The sequence below is a fragment of the Entelurus aequoreus genome, linkage group LG10 (assembly GCF_033978785.1).
Source record: "Entelurus aequoreus isolate RoL-2023_Sb linkage group LG10, RoL_Eaeq_v1.1, whole genome shotgun sequence".
In the NCBI taxonomy this organism is placed as follows: Eukaryota; Metazoa; Chordata; class Actinopteri; order Syngnathiformes; family Syngnathidae; genus Entelurus; species Entelurus aequoreus.
In genome coordinates, this window is record NC_084740.1 from 33,964,972 (window position 1) to 33,978,233 (window position 13,262).

Below are 13,262 nucleotides of genomic sequence, written 5' to 3' on the forward strand. Positions count from 1 at the left end.
TGCTTTGGGGGAAGAAATACTTTCTGTTTGCCTGAGATGTTTGCTAACATGGATCTCCCTCCTCACCTTTTGACCCGAGCGCCAGTTAACTATTCACCTCCCCGCCAAGTCCTCTACAGTGGTCTACACCAGTGGTTCTCAACCTTTTTTCAGTGATGTACCCCCTGTGAACATTTTTTTAATTCAAGTACCCCTTAATCAGAGCAAAGCATTTTTGGTTGGAAAAAAAGAGATGAAGTAAAATACAGCACCCTGTCATCAGTTTCTGATTTATTAAATTGTATAATAGTGCAAAATATTGCTCATTTGTTGTGGTCTTTCTTGAACTATTTGGAAAAAAAGATATAAAAATAACTAAAAACTTGTTGAAAAATAAACAAGTGATTCAATTATAAATAAAGATTTCTACACATAGAAGTAATCATCAACTTAAAGTGCCCTCTTTGTGGATTGTAACAGAGATCCATCTGGATTCATGAACTTAATTCTAAACATTTCTTCACAAAAAAAGAAATCTTTAACATCAATATTTATGGAACATGTCCACAAAAAAAATCTAGCTGTCAACACTGAATATTGCATTGTTGCATTTCTTTTCACAGTTCTTTTTGACAGACATTTAAAAAAAATCTCACGTACCCCTTGGCATACCTTCAAGTACCCCCAGGGGTAGGCGTACCCCCATTTGAGAACCACTGGTCTACACAAGTGAAAAACCACTAGGGCAGTGGTTCTTAACCTGGGTTCGATCGAACCCTAGGGGTTCGGTGAGTCGGCCTCAGGGGTTCGGCGGAGCCTCCGCCACGGAGGTAAAGACACATCCGACTTATCGTGTAAATAAAAACGTCTCCCTATCAGCGTATTTTGGATACCCCCAAACAATGTTCCCTCTAACTTTCCATCTGATTTGCAGGTTTTTTGATTGATTGATTGAAACTTTTACTAGTAGATTGCAAAGGAAGAGATGACATGATATGAAACAGTACAGTTTACACAGTACAGTACATATTCCGTACAATTGACCACTAAATGGTAACACCCGAATAAGTTTTTCAACTTGTTTAAGTCTGGGTCCACGTTAATCAATTCATGGAAATGTGTGTAAGGCGTGTAATTTGTTGTGAGTTCATGCACTGTGTTGGTTTTGTTCTTTGAACAAGGTGATGTTCATGCACAGTTCATTTTGTGCACCAGTAAAAAAACATAACCTTTTTTTGAATTTGAAAAAAAACATCATTTTATTTTTCACTAAAGAAGGGTTCGGTGAATGCGCATATGAAACTAGTGGGGTTCGGTACCTCCAACAAGGTTAAGAACCACTGCACTAGGGTCTCTATTTTGCTCCAGGTAAAAAAAAAGCATTACAGCTGTGGCTGTAAACAACATTGTGATGTACTTTTGGATACCTCCACAAGGTGGCAGTGAATGCATTTGAAATGTGGTTAGCGTCCATCCATCCATTTCCTACCGCTTGTCCCTTTCGGGGTCAAGGAGCTTTATAGCTTCATGTACGTCTGTCTGCACATCATTCTCAACATTTGCATTCGGAAATAAGAGGACGTTTTCAGGAAAAAGCAAAATAACATTTATTTTATTATTGCCGTATTGCTCTGGGACTACCAGAAAATATTTTTTTTGTTGACGATGAAATTTAAATGTAGGAAATTTAGTGGGTGCTGGAGAAATAAGTGGTAGATACCCAGGGAAAACAGGAAGGTTGGCAAGTATGCCTCTGCATGCGCTTTAAAATAATGCCACTCATTCAGCTCTATTATTACTGAATGAGCAGTTTACAGCTTAACGTTATTACAACATTGGTTGTATTGCTGCTCTGTCGTTAAAAATTAGCCATTTTTTTCCATTTAGTACTTTCTGATGCACTCCAAATCATCATCCAACTTAAAAAAAAAATGTTTACAGCATCACTACATCATGGATTTTTTTAAATTTTCAAATCATATTGTACATTATATCTTTGGCTTATATTAAGTGCTAAAATAAGTCTTATTTACTGTACGTATTATATGTATTAGGGTGTGAATCTTTGGGCACCAAATGATTCGATCCGCTTCCGATTATTGGGGTGACGATTTGATTCGGAATCAATTTTCGATTGAACACGATTCTCGATTTAATCACATTCTCGCAATGTGTTAATTTGGTATAATAATTATAACTAAACTTTTTCTAAACAGGTTACAGGTTAGAAAAGCTATTTCTGGTTGCATGCAGATCGCCTTTAAAATGAATTCTTATGAAAATAAAAATTTAAAAAATTATAAATTTTTTAAATAGATTTTTGAACATTTTGAATTGATTCGGAATCTGGATTAATAAGAATCATGATTCGGATGCGAATCGAATTATCTGTGCTATGTATTACCCAAGATGCGATAAAGTTTTTCCAGGTCGTGGCCATTTTGTAGTGGCCGGGTGACAATTAAAGTTAAGTTAAAGTACCAATGATTGTCACACACACACTAGGTGTGGTGAAATTTGTCCTCTGCATTTGACCCATCCCCTTGATCACCCCCTGGGAGGTGAGGGGAGCAGTGGGCAGCAGCAGATCCGCGCCCGGGAATCATTTTTGGTGATTTAACCCCCAATTCCAACCCTTGATGCTGAGTGCCAAGCAGGGAGGTAATGGGTCCCATTTTTATAGTCTTTGGTATGACCCGGCCGGGGTTTGAACTCACAACCTACCGATCTCAGGGCGGACACTCTAACCACTAGGCCACTGAGTAGGTGATGCTTAGACGATGCTTAGACGATCCTCCAGTCCAGTAAAGTAGAATACACTCAAGACTACTATATTGGGTGGAATGAGTTTAAAGGTGACTTATATTTTATTTTTAGATATATTTTATAATATGTTTTGTACTATTTTTTTTATATAGCGTTAATTGTAGTTATTCTCCAGTGTGGACGTCTCAAAGGTGGAGTTTTTCCTGAAATCCTCAGTACCTAGCACCTCCAAATCCCTCAAATCTAGACTCCAAACATCCCAGAACAAGCTAGTCAGATTACTTCTAGACCTCCACCCCAGATCACACCTCACTCCTACCCACTTCTCCAAAGTGGGCTGGCTCAGGGTGGAGGACAGAGTAAAACAACTTGCACTGAGTCTAGTCTAAAAAAACGCTACACCTCCTGATACCGAAGTACATGTCAAACTACTTCCTTAACATAAATGACCGCCATAACCACAACACCAGAGGGAGCTCCACTAACCACATTAAACCCAGATTCCGAACTAACAAAGGTCTTAACTCATTCTCTTTCTATGCCACATCAATATGGAATGCACTCCCATCAGGTGTAAAAGAAAGGGCATCTCTATCCTCCTTCAAAACCTCACTAAAAGATCACCTCCAGGCAACTACAACCCTAAACTAACACCCTCCCTTCCACATAATACCTCTTCGGATTGTAAATAATCAAATGTAAATAATCAAATGTAGACACTTTTTCTTCTACCTTCTGATTTTTTCTCTCTATGTCCACTACTTGCTGTACATATCCTACCAAGTCAGTCCTACACTGTTCCAATGTCCATTTCTCTGATGATGCAATTGTTGATGCTGATTGTTGATGACTGAAGTGTTGATACCAACCAAACCTAACCCCCCCTCCCCCTCCATATCCCACACCCCACATTGTAAATAATGTAAATAATTCAATGTATATACTCTGGTGATTATCTTGTGTGATGACTGTATTATGATGATAGTATATATTTGATAGTATATATCTGTATCATGAATCAATTTAAGTGGACCCCGACTTAAACAAGTTGAAAATCTTATTTGGGTGTTACCATTTAGTGGTCAATTGTACGGAATATGTACTGTGCAACCTACTAATAAAAGTTTCAATCAATCAATCAATCAACCATGCCATGTTTTGTTTTTGCTTTGTTACTTTCAATAGTGCTGCGTGTGTGAATGTTTTCTTCTCTTCTATTTTTTTTGTACAGCACTTTGTGTTTGCCACTTGCCTCTGTATGAAAAGTGCAATACAAATTAAGTCTGACTTGATTTAGTATATGGCTGTTATGTTAAAAACATATTTAGAAGGTTGTGAACAATTTTTTATGCTCTATTAAAGGCCTACTGAAACCCACTACTACCGACCACGCAGTCTGATAGTTTATATATCAATGATGAAATCTTTACATTGCAACACATGCCAATACGGCCGGGTTAACTTATAAAGTGCAATTTTAAATTTCCCGCTAAACTTCCGGTTGAAAATGTCTATGTATGATGACGTAAGCGCGTGACGTCACTAGCTAAACAGAAGTATTAGTACACCATTGAATCCAATACAAAATAGCTCTGTTTTCATCTCAAAATTCCACAGTATTCTGGACATCTGTGTTGGTGAATCTTTTGCAATTTGTTTAATGAACAATGAAGACTGCAAAGAAGAAAGTTGTAGGTGGGATGGGTGTATTAGCGGCTGGCTGCAGCAACACAACCAGGAGGACTTTGACTTGGATAGCAGACGCGATTGCCGACGCTAGCCGCCAACCGCACGGATGATCGGGTGAAGTCCTTCGTCCTTCCGTCGATCGCTGGAACGCAGGTGAGCACGGGTGTTAATGAGCAGATGAGGGCTGGCTGGCGTAGGTGGAGCGCAAATGTTTTTATCATAGCTCTGTGAGGTCCCGTTGCTAAGTTAGCTTCAATGGTGTCGTTAGCAACAGCATTTTTAAGCTTCGCCAAGCTGGAAAGCATTACCTGTGTATTTACATGTCCAGGGTTTAATAGTATTGTTGATTTTCTGTCTAGCCTTCCAGTCAGGGGTTTATTCATTTTGTTTCTATCTGCATTTGAGCCCGATGCTATCACGTTAGCTCCGTAGCTAAAGTGTTTCGCCGATGTGTTGTCGTGGAGATAAAAGTCACTGTGAATGTCCATTTCGCGTTCTCGACTCTCATTTTCAAGAGGATATAGTATCCGAGGTGGTTTAAAATACAAATCCGTGATCCGCAATAGAAAAAGGACAAAGTGTGGAATCCAATGAGCCCTTGTACCCAAGTTACGGTCAGAGCGAAAAAAGATACGTCCTGCACTGCACTGTAGTCCTTCACTCTCACATTCTTCATCCACAAATCTTTCATCCTCGCTCAAATTAATGGGGTAATCGTCGCTTTCTCGGTCCAAATCTCTCTCGCTGCTGGTGTAAACAATAGGGAAAAGTGAGCAGCCCACCATCTTGTGACGTCACGCTACTTCCGGTAGGGGCAGGGCTTTTTTTTAATCAGCGACCAAAAGCTGCAAACTTTATTGTCGTCGTTCTCTACTAAATCCTTTCAGCAAAAATATGGAAATATCGCGAAATGATCAAGTATGACACATAGAATGGATCTGCTATCCCCGTTTAAATTAAAAAAAATAATTTCAGTAGGCCTTTAATAGTCCCAAGTCGTGGAGATGAGTATACATACCATGGTCAGGCCGCAGTAAACGATGGACGACTATATTGTGTGTTTTAAGAAACACCTTTGAGTCAGCATTCACACAATGAACTGACATGTTTTGTATTCTGTCTCACCCGTGTGGTCGCCGTTGTCAGAATCTTCATCTCCTTCCCATCCTCATCCGAGGTGTTGTTTGTGGCGTTCACATGAACCGCGTTCCTGCTCCAAGCAGCTGCAATGTCACCTTTAGAGGGCGCCACAACCCTTCCGTGGCTCGCTTCTGGACTTGTGCGGGGGGTCGGAGCCTTAAGTTGAGCGGCGGCCACACGGTCGATGCCCTCCAAAGCTGCCTGGAGTTCCAACTCGTCCTTTTCCAAAATGCTGGGTAAGGACACAAAGTCGGAGCTTCCAGTCATGTGAGCCAGAAGGCCCAGTCCACTGCTGGCACTGGAGGAAGACGGCGGTTGCGGGGCGGATGACGCTGAGGGTTGAGCTGGATTCAAGTCGGGCAGCAAAGCATTTTCCACGTTGGCCTCGCAGAACAAGAAGTTGTTGCTGTGAGGGACGCCGTCTTTGTCATCGTCCAGCGTGATGAGAGGAGGTGCGCTCTGCTCGTCTACGCTGCTCTTTGGCAGCAACACACCGCTGAGGTCACCGCTCAGCTTCCCCACTGCGGCACAGTAAACGTTATCCAGCAGTGAGTCCACCTCCATTAGCGCTCCATTCTCGGAGCCTCCCGGAGTGTCCATGTCGTCCATCTTTACTTCTGTAGCCTCCACCTTCTCTGCCTTGATGTCCACCAGAAGATGCTGGACCTCCACGCTGACGCCGTCTGCTGCATTTTGGAGACGACGCCCTTCCGCCAGGAGGTTACGGGAGTCCGCGCCGTCGTAGTCCCCCTGGCTCCCCGGCGACTGGGAGTTTGGATCTATTTCTCCGATCTCGACCGCACCTTTGATGCCGGAGGTCTGAGCAGACAGACCTGAGATGGTGCTGACCAAACCCTTCTTGCCTTTCTTGATGTTTTCCTCCTCCTGACGCTGGTACTCCTCATACATATTTGCCAGGTACTCCTTGTGGGCTTCATATGTCACCTGCAAAACATGGTATGCACAATCAAAAGTTCCATTAATAATTCTGCCTTTATAAAATACTGTTTAAAAAAAGGGATCAGCACTTTTTCTTTCCTTTTTATTTTGCCCATGTTGCCCTATGTGAGACAAAAACACTCTTTTTTGTGCAATCTAAATAATAAAAAAACTGCTAGAACTTGCAATGAGGACTACGGCGCTTACCGTATTTTCCGGACTATAAGTCGCAGTTTTTTTCATAGTTTGGCCGGGGGTGCGACTTATACTCAAGAGCGTCTTATGTGTGAAATTATTAACACATTACCGTAAAATATCAAATAATATTATTTAGCTCATTCACGTAAGAGACTAGACGTATAAGATTTCATGGGATTTAGCGATTAGGAGTGACAGATTGTTTGGTAAACGTATAGCATGTTCTATATGTTATAGTTATTTGAATGACTCTTACCATAATATGTTACGTTAACATACCAGGCACGTTCTCAGTTGGTTATTTATGCCTCATATAACGTACACTTATTCAGCCTGTTGTTCACTATTCTTTACTTATTTTAAATTGCCTTTCAAATGTCTATTCTTGGTGTTGGGTTTTATCAAATAAATTTCCCCAAAAAATGCGACTTATACTCCAGTGCGACTTATACTGTATATGTTTTTTTTTCCTTCTTTATTATGCATTTTCGGCCGGTGCGCCCTATACTCTGGAGCGACTTATACTCCGAAAAATACGGTAATTGGATATATAGATTTCGCCTATAAAGCCCTCTAAAAACGGCCAACATTTCTCCAATTACATGCCGAGGCCTGCATATTAACCAAGCTATCGCGACATTGCTATTGTAAAAGCCAACACTGCTGAACTACTTTTCCGATGTAGCACCTTGCTCAAATTACTCCTTTGACTTTACCACTGGCGAGCAGTGTTTGGAAAAAAATGATTGTTTTTCCAGGAAGGAAAAATCTAAGTATTTACATGACACAGCCATTGATGCACTTTCAGTCGATTGTTTGAATATCAGTGAAAACATTCCACAGGCGCTTGCATCATCAATCTCCTTCCAGTCCGCAGACTACCAATGCTGAGCTTAAACAGCCAATAAGTGCGCCATCGCTGATGTCACACATCACTTGGCAACAGGCACTCAGCCACACGCTCCTTTCTCATGAAACATCTCTCAATTGTATATACCAGATATATGAAAGTTAAAAAAACAAAAACCGCATTAATTACTTTTCGTAGTACCGTAAATTCCGGACGATAAGCCACTACATTTTTACTACACTTTTTATTTTTTTTCATAAAGAAATACAATCAGGTGTGCTTACGGACTGTATCCCTGCAGACTGTATTGATAGATATATATATATATATATATATATATATATATATATGTGTGTGGGGGGAAAAAATCACAAGACTATTTCATCTCTACAGGCCTGTTTCATGAGGGGTTTCCTCAATCCTCAGGAGATTTTAATGGAAGCATTCACATACCATGGTTTATATATATGTGCCCTATATATACTGTATATATATATATTTTTATTTTTATTTTTTTATTTCTTGTGCGGCCCGGTACCAATCGGTCCCCGTACCGGTACCGGGCTGTGGCCCGGTGGTTGGGGACCACTGCTTTAAGACAGGGCTAGCTAGCTAGTGGCTAACGTCCATCCGCCATCTGCAGTGTTTTAGCTACTTCTAAATCACTAATCCTTGTCTCCATGGCGACAAATAAAGTAAGTTTCTTACAAGTATCATCCCTGCAGGACGAGGAATAGCTAAACATGCTTCACTACTAGGGTTGGGTATCGAGTATCGAGTATCGATTGGAACCGGGACTAACTTTCCGATTCTCCCGGAATCGTTCAAAAGTTTAAATTTCGATTCCTATTTTCGATACCCAGTCCGCCGACCGGAAAAAAATATGTCCACCGAACCGGAAGAAGAAGCCGCTGAACACCAACGAAGAAGCGCCCACCACCGGAAGTGTTAGCGTAGCCGAGCGAGTCAGTCAAGCTCAAGCATGGATAGCCTTACAAAAAAAAAATGAAATAACCGCGAAATAACAGAGCTCCATGGCCATCAAGAAACGAGTGGAGAGAGAGCTGCAGATGTACCAGGACGTTCCACTGATACTTATGTCTGACGACCCTGCTGCATGGTGGTGGTCCGGTGGAACCAACAAAAGACTTATCCTTTGCTGTCAGATCGCGCTTTCTCCTATTTATGCGTTCAAGCTTCTTCCACACCCAGCAAACGTGTATTTTCCACAGCAGGAGACACTATCTGTCCAGAACGCTCACGCATCCTGCCTGAGAAGGCGGATATGGTCATTTTCCTAAACAAGAACTGTCTCTGATTTTATACTGTACCTGCTGCTAATCTGGACTGGGTTTTGCAAGTTGTTTCATATTGTTTATTTGCTTTTCTGCACCAGGTTAGCCCATCAGTGGGAGCACGGTAACGTTTTTAAGTACCTGCAGCATCATACACTTGTGTGTGTAGATGTGTTTTCATGAGGTTTCCTGCAGCATCATACACTTATGTGTAAATGTGTTTTCATGAGGTTTTCAAAAATAAAGCTCTCTTGAGGAAAGTGTACCCCTGGGAAAATGTATTCATAATTTATAATATTTATATTCAAATTCATAGATTTGATATTTATATTCTAGTTGAAAACAGCCCTGTGAGGAATTTATAGTAAAGTTCATAAAAAGTTAATAGAATTAAAATTGATGGAGAATGTCAGACTATTTCATTCAGAAAGACTGTAGGTTAGCTAGCTCATTTAAAATATCCTAAACTTTTTTTTGACCCTGCCTCTTAAAAGAATCGGAATCGAAACAAAGAATCGGAATCGGAATTGGAATTGTTCGAATTCAAACGATACCCAACCCTATTCACTACACACCATAACTCACCCGCGTCAAAATGTAAACAAACGCCATTGGTGGATCTACACCTAACATCCACTGTAATGATACCAAGTACAGGAGCGATACTACTATGATTATGTCGATTTTTTTGGGCATCACAACATCTTCTTAAATGTATATTATGTTTATAAACTCAGGAAATATGTCCCTGGACACAAGAGGACTTTGAATACGACCAATGTATGATCCTGTAACGACTTGGTATCGGATTGATACCTAAATTTGTGGTATCATCCAAAACTAATGTGAAGTATCAAACAACAGAAGAATAAGTGATTATTACATTTTAACAGAAGTGTAGATAGAACATGTTGAAACAGGAAGGAACCAGATATTAACAGTAAATGAACAAGTAGATTAATAATTCATTTTCTACCACTTGTCCTTAATAATGTTGACAAAATAATAGAATGATAAATGACACAATATGTTACTGCATATGTCAGCAGACTAAATTAGGAGCCTTTGTTTTTTTACTTACTACTAAAAGACAAGTTGTCTTGTATGTTCACTATTTTATTTAAGGACTTAACTGCAATAAGAAACATATGTTTAATGTACCCTAAGATGTTTTGTTAAAATAAAGCCAATAATGGAATTTTTTTGTTGTCCCCTTTATTTAGAAAAGTACCAAAATAATTTTAGTACTGGTACCAAAATATTGGTATCGTTCCAACACTACTGTGTAAATAACTCATTTCGCAATGTGCGGCTTATAGTCCGGTGCGGCTAATACATGAAGTGGATATGGCTTGTATCCCGGTGCGCTCTATAGTCCGAAAATTACGGTAATTAATTACATCTAATAAAGAATAATTTTCTTATTAATTCAATTACTTTTTGGGAAAGTAACTATTAACTGTAATGCATAACTTTTTTTAAAGTAATTTTCTTAACACTGCTGGCGAGTAGCCAGCTGCTAACATTAATGCTGCCACAACTCCGACTCTCGCTGGCCTACTGCCCTCGCTAACGGCACCGTTCCCAAATGTTGTGGGCTCGATAACCTCACTGACAACTTTAACGATGCTCCGCGCAACGCCTTTGATAGTATAGCACCGCTAAAGCTACAAAAGGCCCCTAAAAGGCGTACCCCTCCGTTTCACTGAAGAAACCAGAGCTCTTAAAGGCCTACTGAAACCCACTACTTCCGACCACGCAGTCTGATAGTTTATATATCAATGATGAAATCTTAACATTGCAACACATGCCAATACGGCCGGGTTAACTTATAAAGTGCAATTTTGAATTTCCCGCCACACTACCGGTTGAAAACGTCTATGTATGATGACGTATGCGCGTGACGTCAATGGTTGATACGGAAGTATTCGGACCCATTGAATCCAATACAAAACGCTCTGTTTTCATCCCATAATTCCACAGTATTCTGGACATCTGTGTTGGTGAATCTTTTGCAATTTGTTTAATGAACAATGGAGACTGCAAAGAAGAAAGCTGTAGGTGCGATCGGTGTATTAGCGGCGGACTACAGCAACACAACCAGGAGGACTTTGAGATGGATAGCAGACGCGCTACCATGAGTACAGCTTTGGCTTCCAAACATTTGATCGCTTGCCTGTGCGTGCGTGCTTGCCGCTACGCGCATGTCACGTACGTAACTTCGGGGAAATATATTTCTTGCCGACTCTGATGGCGGCCGGGGTGTCGTCGAAAGCTACAACGCCCGCCGCCGCCGCCGTCCTGTAACTAAGTTAGCTTCAATGGCGTCGTTAGCAACAGCATTGTTAAGCTTCGCCAAGCTGTAAATTATTAACCGTGTATTTACATGTCCATGGTTTAATAGTATTGTTGATCTTCTGTCTATCCTTCCAGTCAGGGGTTTATTTCTTTTGTTTCTATCTGCAATTGAGCCCGATGCTATCACGTTAGCTCAGTAGCTAGAGCTTCGCCGATGTATTGTCGTGGAGATAAAAGTCACTGTGAATGTCCATTTCGCGTTCTCGACTCTCATTTTCAAGAGGATATAGTATCCGAGGTGGTTTAAAATACAAATCTGTGATCCACAATAGAAAAAGGAGAAAGTGTGGAATCTAATGAACACTTGTACCTAAGTTACGGTCAGAGCGAAAAAAGATACGTCCTGCACTGCACTCTAGTCCTTCACTCTCACTTCCCTCATCCACAAATCTTTCATCCTCGCTCAAATTAATGGGGTAATCGTTTCTCTGTCCGAATCTCTCTCGCTGCATTGTAAACAATGGGGAAATGAGAGGAGTCCTTCCTCCTGTGACGTCACGCTATTTCCGGTATAGGCAAGGCTTTTTTTTATCAGCGACCAAAAGTTGCGAACTTTATCGTCGTTGTTCTCTACTAAATCCCTTCAGCAAAAATATGGCAATATCGCGAAATGATCAAGTATGACACATAGAATGGATCTGCTATCCCAATTTAAATAAAAAAAATTCATTTCAGTAGGCCTTTAAACTATCATGTCAAAGGTTTAATAAACATAAACCATATGTGTATTATTGTGTTTGTAGAACCGTCACATTTTTATTTCCAAACATGAACTGTTCTCACCTTTGAGTGGGCGATGGAGAGGGTGTCCACCCACACGCGCCAGCCCCCCCACTCGTGCTTGATGGCGTGGTACAGTAGGATCCGAAAAATGTTGTAGACCATCTCTGTGATCTTCTGCTCCTCGCTGTTTTTGGGGTTGATGTAGGCCAGGGAAAACATCCAGTCCTGCCACACGGAGCACTGGAGCAGGCATCTGCGACAGGAACATAAGGCAGGTGTGACATTTGGACCATTTGCATGAAATGTAGCACCTTTATAAAGCACTCAATAAAGGTTTTTGCTGTTATAACTCTTTAAAAATGACATTACAACCCCTTGGGATTCGGCAAGGGTCAATTCCTTTCCTTATAAATGGTTAAAACAATTTGCTTTTTTTGACGTGCGACTTGTTTACATAAAATGTCCACTTCATATTGCAGAAAAGAGGTAGAAGGAAAGCAAATTAACCAATGAAGATGTCAAAAGAACACAGAATTGTGAGCCAAAACAGAAGAAGCAGCAGTGGGCAGCTGGCAATTAGTTTCTTTAATATTGCTAATTAACAGCAGGAGACCTTAAAGCAAGTCTATTCAGCTTTGGCGGCGGGAAACTTGTTGATTACAGGGCACCGGAGCACCGTTAATTTGTTTACATCCCTAAAAATGAGGATTTAGTATAAAAACCTGCAACAAAGACAGCTTTGTGTCAACAAAGGCTGCTGTGTTGCTGATTTAGGGCCCTAACATGTTGTTTAAAAGCAAAATAACACTTAGTGGGAGACATCCGCGAAAGGAAACGCGCGTGCTTGAGGATGAAAAGTCATCAATCCGGAGCCCATCAGACAAAAGCCGCCGCCTTCCCTCCCTCGACGCAATGATCAGGAAGAAAATTGATGGGGAGGTAGGCGGCGGGAGGAGAAGTTCCGTTAACCGCTTACCGTCTGTTCTCTCGGCTGCTGCTAAACAGTTTGATCATGTCGGAAAGAAAGAGGCGGCGGATTTCCATTAGCTCTGGGCCGGGGGCAGAGTTCTTCAATAGAGTCGCTATCACTTTGAGGATCACTGTTAGCGAGTGGACAAACAGCACAAACACAGAAATCACTCCAACTTCTGCCAAAGCCACACATTGTTTACTTGTACTGTCATGCCAAAGAAATCCTCTGTTACTTGTTCTGGCACCCCAAACCATCACTGGTAATAACCAATCAATAAATGTGTTTATGTCTGTTATCAGAGAGAATTAAACACATATATATAAAGAAAAACACACACACACAAATGTATGTA

At 40.9% G+C, this 13,262-nt stretch overlaps 1 protein-coding gene across 1 annotated transcript in view; it reads right to left on the bottom strand.

Annotated features, from left to right (window-relative positions):
* The window catches only part of LOC133659139 (neurobeachin-like), a 150,987-nt gene that overhangs the window by 57,665 nt on the left and 80,060 nt on the right, over positions 1 to 13,262 (bottom strand). Inside the window, exons 10-12 of the mRNA XM_062061874.1 lie at positions 12,914 to 13,037; positions 11,998 to 12,190; positions 5,560 to 6,519 (exon numbers count right to left, since the gene is read on the bottom strand). Coding sequence (XP_061917858.1) covers positions 5,560 to 6,519; positions 11,998 to 12,190; positions 12,914 to 13,037 — 1,277 coding nt within the window. The remainder of the gene's footprint in view (positions 1 to 5,559; positions 6,520 to 11,997; positions 12,191 to 12,913; positions 13,038 to 13,262) is intronic.